The sequence below is a fragment of the Galeopterus variegatus genome, unplaced genomic scaffold (assembly GCF_000696425.1).
Source record: "Galeopterus variegatus unplaced genomic scaffold, G_variegatus-3.0.2 Scaffold18, whole genome shotgun sequence".
In the NCBI taxonomy this organism is placed as follows: Eukaryota; Metazoa; Chordata; class Mammalia; order Dermoptera; family Cynocephalidae; genus Galeopterus; species Galeopterus variegatus.
The window spans coordinates 1,054,308-1,069,515 of NW_007726129.1; the positions used below are offsets into that span (position 1 = coordinate 1,054,308).

At 45.1% G+C, this 15,208-nt stretch overlaps 1 protein-coding gene across 3 annotated transcripts in view; it reads right to left on the minus strand.

Annotated features, from left to right (window-relative positions):
- DUS2 (dihydrouridine synthase 2) overlaps positions 1–15,208 on the minus strand; it is a 48,750-nt gene that overhangs the window by 29,294 nt on the left and 4,248 nt on the right. For 2 of the 3 annotated variants that reach the window (XM_008567190.1, XM_008567197.1), the window contains exon 2: positions 7,893–8,035. In XM_008567190.1, the coding sequence (XP_008565412.1) occupies positions 7,893–8,018 (126 nt within the window). In that variant the 5' untranslated portion in view covers positions 8,019–8,035. Of the gene's footprint in view, positions 1–4,193; positions 4,270–7,892; positions 8,036–15,208 lie in introns of those variants that run through there. The other variant, XM_008567204.1, reaches the window with a different exon arrangement.

Sequence of the window (15,208 nt, forward strand, 5' to 3'; positions counted from 1 at the left end):
AAAAAAAAAAAAAAAAAAAAAAAAAAAAAAAAAAAAAAAAAAAAAAAAAACAAGAAATAAAAGGCATCCAGATAGGAGAGGAAAAGGAAAAGTACCTCTATCTGCAGATGACATGACACAGAACCCACAAGTGCATGCATGAACTAATAATCAAGTTCAGCAAGGCTAAAGACACAGATTAACATACAAAACTCAATTATATTTCTAAATACTAGCAATGAACAATCAAAAAAGGAAATTAAGAAAAACAATTCCATTTATAAAAGTGTCTAAAAGAATAAAATATGTAGGAATAAATCTAAGAGGTGAGGCTGGCCAGTTAGCGCAATTAGTAGAGTGTGGTGTTGATAACACCAAGGCCACAGGTTTGGGCCAGACAAAGAAGAAGACACAAAGGAAAAAATACTGAGTATAGTCATAAGGAAAATGCAAATTAAAACTACAATGAGATACTGTTTCACACCCACTTGGATGGCTATATAAACAGATAATAACAAGTGTTGGTCAACGATGTGGAGAAATTGGAACCTTCATACATGGCTGGTGAGAATGTAAAATGTACAGCTGCTTTGGAAAACAGTCAGACAATTCCTCAAATGGTTAAACACAGAGTTATATGATCCAGCAATTCCACTCCTAGGTATATACCCAAGAGAAATCAAAACACATATCCACACAAAAACTTGTAGACAAATGTTCATAGTGGCATTGTTCATAAAAGCCAAAAGGTAGACACACTCTAAATGTCCATCAATGAATGGATTAAAAAAAGTGTGCTATATCTATACAATGAAATATTATCCAGCTATTAAAAAGAATGAAGTACTGATACATGGTACCACATGGATAAACTTTGAAAACATTAAGCTAAATGAAAGAAACCAGACATAAAAGGTCAAATATTGTATGATCCATTTATATGTAAAATCCAGAAAAGGCAAATCTATAGAGACAGAAAGTACATTAGTGGTTGCTAGGGATGAGGAAAGGGGGGAATTGGAGAATGATTGCTAATGGGTATGAGATTTCTTTTTGATGTGATGAAAATGTTCAAAAATTGATTATGGTGATGGATGTACAACTCTGTAAATATACTAAAAGTCACTGAATAATCCACTTTAAGTTGATAAATTGTGTGGTATGTGAACCATATCCCAACAAAGACATTAAAAAAAAAAAAATGTTAAGGAGAACAACTGGGTCAACTGACAAAACTAGAACACAGAAGGCAGATTAGAAAAAAGTATTATAGGGGCCGGCCCGTGGCTCACTCGGGAGAGTGCGGTGCTGATAACACCAAGGCCCCAGGTTCGGATCCCATATAGGGATGGCCAGTTCACTCACTGGGTGAGTGTGGTGCTGACAACACCAAGTGAAGGGTTAAGATCCCCTTACCGGTCATCTTTTTAAAAAAAAAAAGAAAAGAAAAAAGTATTATATTACTGTTAAATTAATTGAAGATGATGGCTGTCTAATAGTTGTATAGGAGAATGACTTTATTCTTAGAAGATATCAATGAAGTGTTTGCGAGTGAGACATAACGGTGTATGAAACTTAGAGAAAAAAATAAGAGAGCACACAAATTATTTAACAAATCGAGCAAAATGTTGACAGGTCAATCTGGGTAAAGGGTATATTTATTCCTGCAACTTTTCTGTAAATTTGAAATTATTTCTTTAAAGCTTTAAAAAATTGGGGCCAGCCTGTGGCTCACTTGGGAGAGTGTGGTGCTGATAACACCAAGGCCATGGGTTCGGATCCCTATATAGGGATGGCCAGTTAGCTCACTTGGAGAGCGTGGTGCTGACAACACCAAGTCAAGGGTTAAGATCCCCTTACCGGTCATCTTTCAAAAAAAAAATGCTTTAAAAAATTACCCATTCTGGGCAAAGATGATATACAAATGGCCAATAAGCATATGAAAAGATGCTCAACATCACTAATCATCAGAGACATAAACAACAGTGAGATATCACCTCACACTCATTTGGATGGCTACTATCAAAAAAACCCAAAATTAGTAAGTGTGTTTGAGGATGTGGAGAAGTTTGAATCTTTGTGCACTGTTGGTGGGGATACAGAACAGTGCAGCTGCTGTGGAAACAGTATGGTGGTTCCTCAAAAAATTAAAAATAGAATTACCATATGATCCAGCAATTCTACTTCTGGGTGTACACCCAAAACAATTGAAAGCAAGTACACCCATGTTCACAGCAGCATTATTCACAATAGCTAAAATGGTAAAGCAACCCCACTTATCGCTGACAGAGTGGATAAGCAAAATATGAGACATACATACAACAGAATATTATTCAGCCTTAAAATGGAAGGAAATTCTGACATATACTATAAGGTTCATATGGATAAACCTTGAGAACATTATGCTAACTGAAATAAGCCAGACACAAAAGTACAAATACTGCATGACTCTATTTACATGAAGTATCTAGAGTAGTCAAGTTCACAGAGACAGAAAGTAGAATGGTGGTTGCAAGGGGCTGGCGGGTAGGAAAAATGGAGAGTTGTTATTTAAAGGGTATAGAGTTTCTGTTTTGCAAAATGAAAAGAGTTCTGGAGATGGATGGTGGTGATGGTTGTACAACAGTATGAATGTACCTAATGACACTAAAGTATACACTTAAAAATGATTAAGATGACGGGCCGGCCCGGTGGCGCACTCGGTAGAGTGCGGCACTTGGGAGCGTGGCGGTGCTCCCGCCAAGGGTTCGGATCCCATATAGAGACCAGTCCGCTCGCTGGTTGAGCGCGGTGCGGGCGCGACACCGAGGGTTGCGATCCCGTTGCCGGTCGCGGTACGGGCGCGACACCGAGGGTTGCGATGTACCTAATGACACTAAAGTATACACTTAAAAATGATTAAGATGACGGGCCGGCCCGGTGGCGCACTCGGTAGAGTGCGGCACTTGGGAGCGTGGCGGTGCTCCCGCCAAGGGTTCGGATCCCATATAGAGACCAGTCCGCTCGCTGGTTGAGCGCGGTGCGGGCGCGACACCGAGGGTTGCGATCCCGTTACCGGTCACGAAAAAAGACAAAAAGGAAAAAAAAAATGATTAAGATGGTTTAATTTTAATCATTTAATCATTAAATTTTATGTTCTGTGTATTACACCAAATTTAAAATTTTTAATGTAATTTGAGAAAAAGAAAATGATGTTAGGAAAGGACTTGACTTTTGCTGACTGGTTCATCTTCCAGGTACTGAAGGCTCTGTGGGGCTTTTAAGGAGGTGCTTGCAGGCCTGATATGCCCTTAGGTCCTCTATGAGGTCCTCTGAAGTAGATCAAGTGGTTTGAGTACCTAATCCCAGAGATGGGCCACCTCATGTGAACTCACCCAGTAACAACATCCAGGCAGCTGGTATTCCAATTCTGGACTGCAGAGCCACTCTGGATCCACCAGGGGGCACCAGGCACCAGACTGTGCGGTGCCCAGTACCCAAGGCACAGTCCCCAAACACCTACCCAAGCCAAGCGGCGGCCTACCTGCCTGCCTGTCTGCTCTCCACAGAGGCTAGGTCTGGGTAGAAGGCCTATGTCTTCTCAGGCAGAGACCCCTTTGTTCATAAGCCATACTGATTCTCTCAGAGCAGAGCACAACAAATAATGCTAAAGTGTTTTAATTAGTACTCCCTCTACTCCAAACTCTAGCAGGACCCTGGAAGAAAGGATTGGTCACACTTACTAGGAAACCAAGCTTTGCTCAATTACAAGGGCCACATACTGAAGTCATCATATATATATACATCCTGGGCTCTTAATTTCCAAAGGGCTTGAAAACAACCCTAAAGGGGCTGGCTGGTTAGCTCAGCTGGTTAGAGAGCAGCCTTATAATCCCAGATTCCCATACCAGCCAGCCGCAAAAATATATACATATTTTTTTATTTATAAAATATATTTATATATATATTTATAAAATATATTTATATATTATAAAAATATTTATTTATTTATTTTTAAAAATATATACATATATATATATATAAACACTAAAAATTCCTAAAGAATTAGCTTATGGAAGGTATGGAACCTGGCAGGTCAGCTCTGCTTCTGGTAGAAGCTCTGCTCCCACTGCTCAGCTTCCATGGTCCCCATCAGTGCAGACTGATGCCCCCATGGATACAAACGAAGCGTGGCTATCTAGAACAGGCACTGTGTTGCAAGGGTAATCACTCACTTCCATCCTGGTGTTTCACTCCACACATCTCCCAGTGAATACAAGTCCACCTTCTGGGGTCTCAGAAAAATGCTGCCTGCACAGGAAAAGTGAAGGCCAACAGTGGGTGAACGTGTTAATGTAGGCACTACTGGCTTTCTGTGAGCAAACCCCAGAATCTTGCCCCAGAACAGGTTTGAGCCCAGGTGAGCTGATGGTTCTAAAGGCCTGAAGCCTTTACCACCTCTTGGACCAACAGAAGAAATCAGCAGGATGTCTGTGGTGGGGGCATAAGTGAATTTGAAAATAAAGGGCTAGCACTCAATGATCCAACTCTTACTTTTACTAAAGGCACAGGATTATGGAGAGAAGGGACACAGAGAGCCATCAGAGTAAGCAAACAATTAATAGAGACAGTATATAAAGCACACGTAGAGAGGAGAGGGACACCATTTACCCTGAGCCTTGAAGTGATCATAGGAGGGTACAGCTGGACAGAGATGGAGTGGGATGGCAGGGCAGAAGCCGGGGAGAATCTAAGTCATCCCGCAGAACCTTGTTGGTAAATATGGACTAAGTGAGGGCCGGCCCGTGGCTCACTCGGGAGTGTGGTGCTGATAACACCAAGGCCATGGGTTCAGATCCCATATAGGGATGGCCAGTTAGCTCACTTGGGAGAGCGTGGTGCTGACAACACCAAGTCAAGGGTTAAGATCCCCTTATCAGTCATCTTTAAAAAAAAATATATAGGGACTAAGTGGATGAAGAGCTAACATGTCCCTCTATGTAATCGTCCCTGGGTGGGGGTGGGGGGGGTAGATCAGTGCAAACAAAGAAAGGTAACAGCTGTCTAAGTTCTCTGGGATTTGGTCTTTTCGGTCCCCAGTCCTCAGGCTCTGGGTCAACGATTCCTCACAGTCCCACCTCTCATTCCCCTTCTAAATCCAAGAGATTTTTCTGGAGGGCAAGGAGGTGCTAGCCAAGAAAGGCTATACCTAACCCATAGCTGAGCACCCAGGAGCCTGAGCACTGGCTCAAGGGACAAGTGACGAGATGAATAATGCTCAGTGCGCTACCACATGTGCCCCAGGGCCTGGTCCCGGGAACAGATTCCTCCCTGCCCTCAGCATGTCCTAGCAGCCTGGAAGCTTTATGAATGTACACTAACAGCCCATCTCACATTTCTTGGGCATCCTTACCTCCACTTTGACAAACTATTTAGGAGTCAGGTCTTGAGCCTCTGTGATCCTGAACTCTGGAACCTCCCTCTCTGTCTTCCACCCTATACCTTTGGACAACATGCACTCCCTCCACCCTCCCTCCCTCTTCACCTTGCCGGCATGCTAGGTACCTGTGCCCCTGCTCTGCTGCAGGTACTGGCATGCCAATCCCCAGCCATTGCCATTCCCTCTGCCAGGCTTTTCAGCTCCTTCCCATAATGCTGCAAACCAGCATCACCATGAATACCAGCTGTCAGGCAAACTTCCCAGTTTCCAGTCCCCACAGGAATAGGACCAAAACTTCTGCACTTTCCTTAAGTCCCTATTCCACTCCTGCCACCTTCATTTCCAACAGGAAACTGGCTCCCTACATGTTGTAAAACAAGTCTCTCTGGCATAGAAACCCTCAGCTTCCCTCCCTTCCATCATTTCCCCCCTCTCCTCCTTGGCCCATCTCAGAGGAAAGTGGGTCCCACTACCTTGTCAAGAATCCTGTCCCCTCCAAGACCTGTCCTTACCCATTACCCCTAGTCCCCTGAATCGTCAGGCCTCCCCTCACTTCTAAGTCCTTCCTTCCTCTTATTCTGTAAACATGCAAGTCATCTAAAAACAACTCCCTTCACTCTATGTCTTTCACCCCAGGCTGCCTGCCTGTGCTCTTTTCCTCCTTTACATTCTTGAATTCCTGAAGGAGCCCTATTTCAGCAGCCCTGTTTCTTTTTTTTGACCGGTAAGGGGATCGCAACCCTCGGCACAGTGTGGTCCTCAATACGCTCAGCCAGTGAGTGCACCAGCCATCCCTATGTAGGATCCGAACCCGCGGCCTCGGCACTACCAGTGCAGCACTCTCCTGAGTGAGCCACGGGGCCGGCCCTCAGCAGCCTTGTTTCTACTTCCTTACTTACTATTCACTCTTTATGCCATTAACTCCACAAGTTTACACATCTATGTGCCACGGCTATCCTCCAACTGATTAATTTCCAAATCAAATACCTTCTTCTTGGTCTTTTTACAATTGGATTTCTCTGCATGATTTGACACACTTAACAGACCTGACTTTTGCCTTTCTTGACACTACACTCTTTTTAATTTGCCTATTTTTCTCACTCTTTTACCTCTTCTATCATTGATTGATTCCTGTCCCACAACACACACATCAAGTATATAAGGGTATATTTTCCCCAAGTCCCCTCTTAAGCCCTTCCATCTCTATACACAGTGGTTTCCTTTTTAATTTCCTTTTAATTAAACTCTGTACACAGTGATTTTATTTTAAGGTAATTGTTGATTCACGTGGAGTTGTAAGAATGTGAGAGAGAGATCCTATGTACCCTTTACTCAGTTTGCTCCAACGGTAACGTCTTACAAAACTCTAGTACAATTTCACAACCAGGATATTGACATTGATACAGCTAAGACACAGAATAGTTCCATCACCCCTTGTGTTGCCCCTTTATAGCCACAGTCACCTCCCTTCCCTACCCCCACCACCAGTGGGATTTTTGTTTTTTGTTTTTTTTAAAGATGACCAGTAAGGGGATCTTAACCCTTGACTTGGTGTTGTCAGCACCACACTCAGCCAGTGAGCTAACCAGCCATCCCTATATAGGATCCAAACCCGTGGCCTTGGTGTTATCAACACCACACTCTCCCGAGTGAGCCATGGGCTGGTCCCCACCAGTGGCTTTTAAAGATGGAAATATAGGAAGCACTTAGGGAACTTCTTCTTGAACTTTTCACACCCACTAGGAGAGCACATCAGAATTGGGGGCTGGGGTAAGTTCCCCAGATAATTCCAATACATGTTCAATTGAGCTCACACTCCCTCACTATCCAATATCAGCTACTCCTACAACAATTTTTCCTAGCAGATGCTTTCTGAACCTGAGTCAGAAGCCCTAATACGAGGGTACTTCAAAAAGTTCATGGAAAGATTTATATTATCTTTTAATTCTATTTTTCCATGAATTTTTTGAAGTACCCTCATATCCTCCAGAGCAGCCAGTCCCCAGTCCTCAGGCTCTGAGTCAATGTTTCCTCACAGTCCCTCCTACTCCCCTTGTAAATCCCAGTAATTCATTAATCAATGTGAGAGATGATGGTATCTACTCACCCAATAGCTACCACCACCAGAATATCCTGTGGCTACCAAACCAACCTCACTCAGCTTCCTTAGCCTGAATCTGGTCTTCTTCCTAACTTGAGTTCATTCATTCATGTACTGAATATATATTAACTTCTATAGGGACCAGGGCAGTGACCTGACATGATGCTCATCTGTCTGCCTGGCTCGGGATATCCTCCACGCTGCCCAGGCTCCAGGCCCTTAGCAGGGCTCACAGAACTCATCAGTGTCATGAGCATTTGTCTCCTCCTGCCTTCAGTGAGCATCTGTCAAGTGAGCTCCCATTCTGCGCCCCCAACTCCTGACCACTACTACCCACAAATGTGGAAGCTGTACTTATGGAAAAGCCCTCCAGGAAAATCAGGAGCCTCTTACCTCACAGTAAACAATGTCTGCTCCATAATCCAGGGCCAGCAGCCGCATTGGAAGAGTCCCTACCCGAACCATAGGGGCTAAGATTAGTTTGTTGTGGTAGCACAGAGAGAGGTTATTCACAATCATTCCTCTTCTGTTAGAGCCTGAAGAAAGGGAAAATAAGAGTCAGAGATTCAGGTGGAGAAAATCTGTTTTTTCTTTTATTGAAACATAATTGATTATACATATCTGTGGAGTGAAAATCTCCTGTTCTCCAGGGCAGGCTTTCCTTCCTCCTTCCAACAAACAGTAGTCTAATTTCCCTTTCTCTGATCACAAAAGAGCATATATGCTCATTCATTCATCTAACAATTATTTATTAAGTGCCTTGTCTGGGTCAGTCACTGTCCTAGTCCTTGGAATACGATAGAGAATAAAACAGACAAAAATTCCTGCTCTGACAGAGCTTTCATTCTATTGGGGAACACAAGCAAAAAACAATAGCCTAACAAACAAGTAAATAAATAAATCACATATACAGTATGCTGGGAAACTGGTAGTGCTATAGAATAAAAAAGAGCAGGGAGAAGGGAGATTGAAAGTGCTGGGTGGGTTGCCATTACACATTTTTTTTTTTTTATTTTATTGACACATAATTGTACATATTTATGGAGTACATTATGATATTTCAATACACATAATTGGCAGAACTTTCAAAATCCTCTCTTCTTGCTAATTTGAAATATACAATATATTATTGTTAATCATAGTGACCTAAATTGTGTATTGGAACTCTGGTGCTAATTCCTATCTACTGGTAACTTTGTACCCATTGACCAACATCTCCCCATCTTCCCCTCCCTTGGTTGCCATTTCAAATAGAGATGTTGAGGCAGATTTCAATGAGAAGATAAGATTTGAGCAAAGATATGAGTTAGCCAAATCGGTATCTAGCAGAAGAATGCACAGCAGAGGGAACAGCCAGTGCAAAAGCCCTAAGGCACGAGCTTGCCTGGTGTGTCGGAGGAACGGGAAGCAGGCCAACGTGAGTGGAACACAGAAGGGAGAAGAGAGGGCTGGCTGGTTGGCCCAGGTGTTTAGAACGTGGTGCTGATAACACCAAGGTCCACAGTTCAATCCCTATACTGGCCAGCCACCAAAAGAAAAAGAAAAAGAAAGAAGAGAGTCACAGACGTCAGATACACAAGTAACAGCAGTAGGAAGATAGGATATGGTGGTCAATTATGCAGGGCTTTGTGGAACACTCTGAGGTGTTAACTGTGCGTGAAATGAGCCAGAAAAGGGATACGAGTAGAGGAGTGACATGATATGACTCACGTTTTCACATGATAACGCTGACTGCTGTGTTAAGAGCAGACTGTTGGGGGAAGGTAGATGCAGGGAGACCAATTAGAAGGCAATTCAGTAATCAATGTGAAAGATGGTGGCTCAGACCAGAGAGCTGGTAGTGAAGGTGCTGAGAAGTGGTCACATTCTAGAAATACTTTGAAGGTACAGCCAACAGGAGTAAAAAGAAGAAAATCAAAATCCCGTGTCCCAGGGCCGGCCCGTGGCTCACTCGGGAGAGTGCGGTGCTGATAACACCAAGGCCACGGGTTCGGATCCTATATAGGGATGGCCGGTTTGCTCACTGGCTGAGCGTGGTGCTAACAACACCAAGCCAAGGGTTGAGACCCCCCTTCCGGTCATTTTTAAAAAAAAAAAAAAAAAAAAAAAAAAATCCCGTGTCCCAGAAACAACCACTATTAATACCAACTTATTAACTCTAACCAAATATGGCCTCCCCTCCCGAGCCAGGGCAGTGGGGACTGAGGGCCTCAGTCACACCCCTACCCCCACATCTACATGCAGCCCAGCGACATCCACCAGGCCACTGCCAGAAGCACCCTGGGCTCCCGAGCCAGGGCAGTGGGGGGACCAATGGCCTCAGCCATGTCCCCCAACATCCACATCCAGCCCAGTCATGACGAACCGGCCCTTGGAAGTCCCCTGGGCTCCCCTGCGGGAATGATAGGGGTACCATGGACCTTGACCATGCCACCCTCCCCACTTCTTCATCCTATCCTATCCCCCTCCCATTTCTTCTCTCTCCCTCCGCCCCAACTGCTCTGCAACAACATCTTAGGATGTAGAAAAAATAACAATAAATAAATTAATTAAAAAAAAAAACATATGGCCTCCTCTAAAAAGTTACAAAGCTAGCCAAGTACACTCTGCTCAGAGTTACTGATGTTATCCCTACTTTCCTTTTACTCCTCAGCCTACCCCAGCCTGGCTTCCACCTCTGCCACTCTACCAAAACTGCTCAGATTAAAGACACCAATTACCTCAAAGTTGCTCAATCTATTAGATATTTATGTCCTCATCTTATCTCGCTAACAGCATGGACATGGTTGAGCCTTCCCTTTTCCTTGAATCTCTCTCCTTCCTGGGATTCCCTGACCCCACACTCCTGGTTTTCCTCCCACCTCTCTGTCCCCTCCTGAAAAGTCTCCTTTGCTAGTTCATCTCCTGTACTCACATATGGAAGTAACTCCTTAGTCTTGGGCCCTCTTCCCTCCTAATTCCATACATCTCCCTTACAAAGTTATTTACTCCCATTACTTAAAATATGAGATATATGCTGGTGATCTCCAAAAGTATCTCTACCTCACGCCAATTGTTCAGTACACACCCCACTTGGGTGTCTCATGGGCATCTTATACTAAATACGTACAAAATTAAGTCTTGATCTTCCTTCCTAAGCTGCCTCCTCCTCCATCACTTATTCATTCAATTTTTATCAAGCTCCTGATATGCCCAACACTGTGTCTGGCACTAGAGATAAAATAATGAGGGGTAAAAAAGGTACAGCAGAAGAGACGGTTGTATAAAAGGAACTTACAAGTATGTGTGAAATTACAACTGTGCACAGTACTATAAAGAAGTTACATGAAGTTATGGGAGCCCATCTCAGTAGGAAAGGGACTGGTGGGGGTTGAGGAGGGCTTCCCTTTAAAAAAAAAAATCTCTGACCCAAGGTCTAAAGGGAGAGAAGGTATTAACCAGGCCAATGGATAGGAAGAAAACGTTTCCCATGTCATTAATAGGACCTTCACTCACCCTTTATTCATCCTTAACCCCACATTCCCCACATCCAATCCATTGCTAACTCCTATTGAAATAACCTTCCAAATATAACTCTAGTCAATCTGCTAAGCCCCATCTCCACTGCCACCACTGTGCACCAAAACACCCACCACTCATCTCCTGCCAGGACTTCAGCACAGCCTCCTTAATGGGTCTCCCCAAATCTACTCCTGCTTCCTCTTATCCATTCTCTTCACAACAGCCAGCAAGGCATCTTAAAAGGGCAACTCCAATAATATCACTCCCCTGTTTATGACCTTCAATGGCTTCTCACTGAGTTTAGGATAAATCTCAAACCCTTCTAATGACCCACAAACAGCTGCATGATCAGTCCTACCCACCTCCTCAGCCTCACCTTGCACCTCACTCTCTCTGCTCTGGCCACCAAGGCCTTCTTTTAAAGCCTGCCACACCAAGCTGTCTGCTGCCCTGGGACCTGCCCACGCTGCAGTTCTCTCTATCTGGAACACTTTCCCCAACTCGCCCATGCACACCTGCACTAAGGTTGCCTTGTCCTTGAATGCCCCCTTTGTGGAGATGTGTCCCTACCAGACAGTTCACTTCAGGTCCCTGGTCACATGCTCTCCCAACACCCTGTACTTCTCTGCAGTTCAGTTACAATCCACGTGTCCACACTGATCAGTGTTGTTTCTTGCTTAACCTCCAGCTCCTCCTGTAGACTACCAAGACAACAGGCTCCACAAGGACAGGAGCTTGGCTGCTTACTTCACTGCCAGGTTTCTAGGGCTTAGCCCAAGTACCTGGCCTTTAGTGGCTGCTTTGTAAGGTGTAACTGAACACTCACCTCTGCGGTAGCCAAGAGAAACCCTCCTGTAGGGTGGCTGGTCTGGGAACTCCCTCTGGCACACTGACAGAGGTGCCTTACATGCCCTACCACCAAGAAGGCTCCTCTCAGAAAAGCCAGGCAAGTTCCAGTCAAGATGGCGGAATAGACGGTTCCCAGCGTCACTCTCTCCCACAAATCAACCAATTTACAACTATAAAAATGTAACATCAGGGGCCGGCCCGGTGGCGCACTGGATAAGTGCGCTGCTTGGGAAGCGCGGCGGCGCTCCCGCCCGAGGGTTCGGATCCCACATACAGACCGGTTCCCGCTCACTGGCTGAGCGAGGCGCAGGAGCAACATCGAGGGTTGCAATCCCATTGCCGGTCCCCGGTCCGGTACGGGGGCAACACTGAGGGTTGCGATCCGTTGCCGGACACGGAAAAAGACAAAAAAAAAAGAAAAAAAAAAAGTAACATCAGGCAAGCTGGGGCCGCTAGAGCTCAGGGAAAGAGGAGAAGAGACCTACGGAGTTCATGAAGGTGGGAGAAACCACAATGAGAGAAAGAAAAAACTGCTCTGAGCATTTCGGGCTGCAGCCGCTTTAATGCTGGAGCTGCAGAGCGCATGGAGGAGGAGCTGGCAGAAGCCGCAGCTGTGCCCTTCAGATGGAGTTGCTTGGAGGCGGAAGGGGAGAAGGGGGCCTTGGTGGCACCGAGGACAGCAAGACCACTAATAGAGTTCCTGTGGACCCACGCAGGAGCAAGGAGCCATAACAACTGCAAAAAGGGGAGCCACTCAGAGGCCGGTGAGTAATCGCAAGGGACCAAGGCAAGGCCTGTCCCATGGGAAATGTTTGTAGCATGGGTGGTGGGGGAAACAGGCCCACTGGAGAACACTGGGACACAGCAAGGACAACCAATCCGGCCCCCAATCAGCGCAGGACCACTCAGAGGAGACTGGTCGGGAATGCAGAATTGCATGGGGTGCAGTTTGATGAAAAGATTCAGGCCCAGATCAGAGTTTCTACACAACCCAGATCCACCGGGTCTCTGGAGAGCCGGAAGTAAATATAAGGTCAACCATTAAACCCTGAGCTGCACAAAAAGTCTTCCCTAGGGAATCAGCAGCAAAGCAGCAATTTAGCTCAACCACACAGCTCAAGTACTGGTTCCCACAGGAAGTCCCCCCATTTTAGAAGTAAGCAAAGGACAAAAAATTAATTCCGGTCCAGGCACACCACCAGCCCCTTGGGGCCTGCCTGGGAACCAGAAGCTTGGAGCCAGGAACCAGACCCCACTCCCACATCCAGGCACACCACGCCAGCACCTCAGGGCCCGCCCAGTGACCCGGGGCATGGAAAGGGGGACCGGACCTCCCCTCCCCCAACCAGGCAAACCGGGTCAGCACCTCAGGGCCTGCCCAGGACCAGAGGCCTGGAGAAGAGGACCAGACACACCCCACAACCAGGCACACCACCAGCACCAAGGAGCATGCCAAAAACATCACCTCCATGTGTGTGGCCCACCACAGCCACCACAATAACTACGGCTGCCACAAAAGTGGCTAGACACAACCTCTGTGCAGATGGTCTGCCAGCCACTGGAGTGCATTGACACAAGGAGAGTCACCAGCAGAGATAAAGAAAAGAAGAGGATGTCTCTCTCCACAAAGCCCATTCCAGAGGGACAGAAGCAGCATCTGCTCTATGATAATATTGGGGGACCTGATCACACCTGTCAGCATTGGACAGATCATCTAGGCAACAAATCAACAGAGTAACCATTAATCTGTCAGAAGGAGAGAAGAAATCTAGGGTAATTAGAGGGGGGAGGGAGAGGAGTGAGGGATGGAGAGATTGGACAAGGGGCATAAAGAATAATTACAATTTGTAACAATATATATGTTAGTGATATTGATTTGATCAACATATCTCAATGTTGAACCCCCAAAATTTGTATAATCAATTTTGATTCAACAAATAAAATAAATTAAAAAAAAAAAAAAGTAAAACCAGGCAGCCCCCACACCTTTCCCAGTTACTGCCACACCCACTCACCCCACTGTGAGGTCACACCCAGATCCCATTTTTTCACTCACTGTCAGACAATCTCTTGTACCATTCCTTTGAAGGGTTGGTCTCCTCTATTACTTCCAACTTGATTACTCCCAATTTCTTTCCTAGATAGTAACCTTGACTTCAGTTGTGTGGATACAACATCCCATTAATTATATGCTTTCACACTGAACATAACACTATTCAGGGAAAGAAATGAATGGAAAAAACTTTACCAGTCCCTTTCACATCAATTTTTCTGAAGACTACGATCTTGCTTAATAATCAATTTCTTTAAAATTCAAATTTAGAGTTAAAATGAAAGTCAGCTAGGGTTAAACATTTAGAGAAATATTCTATTTCCCACTCAAAACATGTGTAAATGAGAAAAACCTAAAATGACCTATTATATTCACAAGAGAAAGAGGCAATATAGTATAACATGGTTAAGATCCTGAGCTCTGGAATCAGACAGACCTGCACTTGAATCCCAGCTCTGCCCCTGGGCAGCTTAGTTAACCCAGCCCAGCCTCAGCTTCTCCAGTAGAATCTGTCAGGGGAGATGCTGTGAAAACTAAATTCAATGATGCACAACAGTTCCTGGCACACAGTAAGGGCTTAATAAATGTTGACTGCTTTCATCAACAGGTTTTTACACTTTCAACACACTCTAAAGTCTACCATTACATCAATAATTATGTACTGGCTCTTTTAAGAGGAAAGCAATATGTGAGGGGTAAAGAAATGGAAAAAACTAAGCTCTTGACCTCAAGGAGCTCCTTGGCTCTGCCACTGCCATCACCTATCAACTGAACCATGGCAACAGTCTCCAAACAAGTCTCTCTCTGCTTCCAGGCTCATCTCTTCCAATCCACGCTCCTTCCAGCAGCCAGAGGGATCCTTCTAAACACAAATCAGAGGTGACAGTCCCATTCTTGGAAGCCTTCCCCACTGCCCTTAGAATTAAGTCTACATTCTTTAACACAGCAAATAAAGTCTGGTCCCTACCTTCCATGGAAACCTCATCTTTCATCATTTGCCTCTGCCCTCTTAGCTCCCCCATGCTATGTAAGCCTAAGCTATTCTGGAGTATTTCTCGTTCCCCAACCCAGCCTCCTCTCTCTCAGTATGGAGTCTCTGAACAAGCTGCCCCTGCTTAGGAGCTACATTCCTATTCCTCCACCTGGCTGACTCCCACTAGACATTCAGAACCTCAGTACAGATGTCACCTCCTCTAGAAAGCCTTCCCTGACCCACGTTTCCCAAACACAGGGTAAAGGCACCTCCTCTGAGCTCACTCCTGTCCTGGCATGGATCATACTCTTGTAACTACAAGAGTAACTGTCT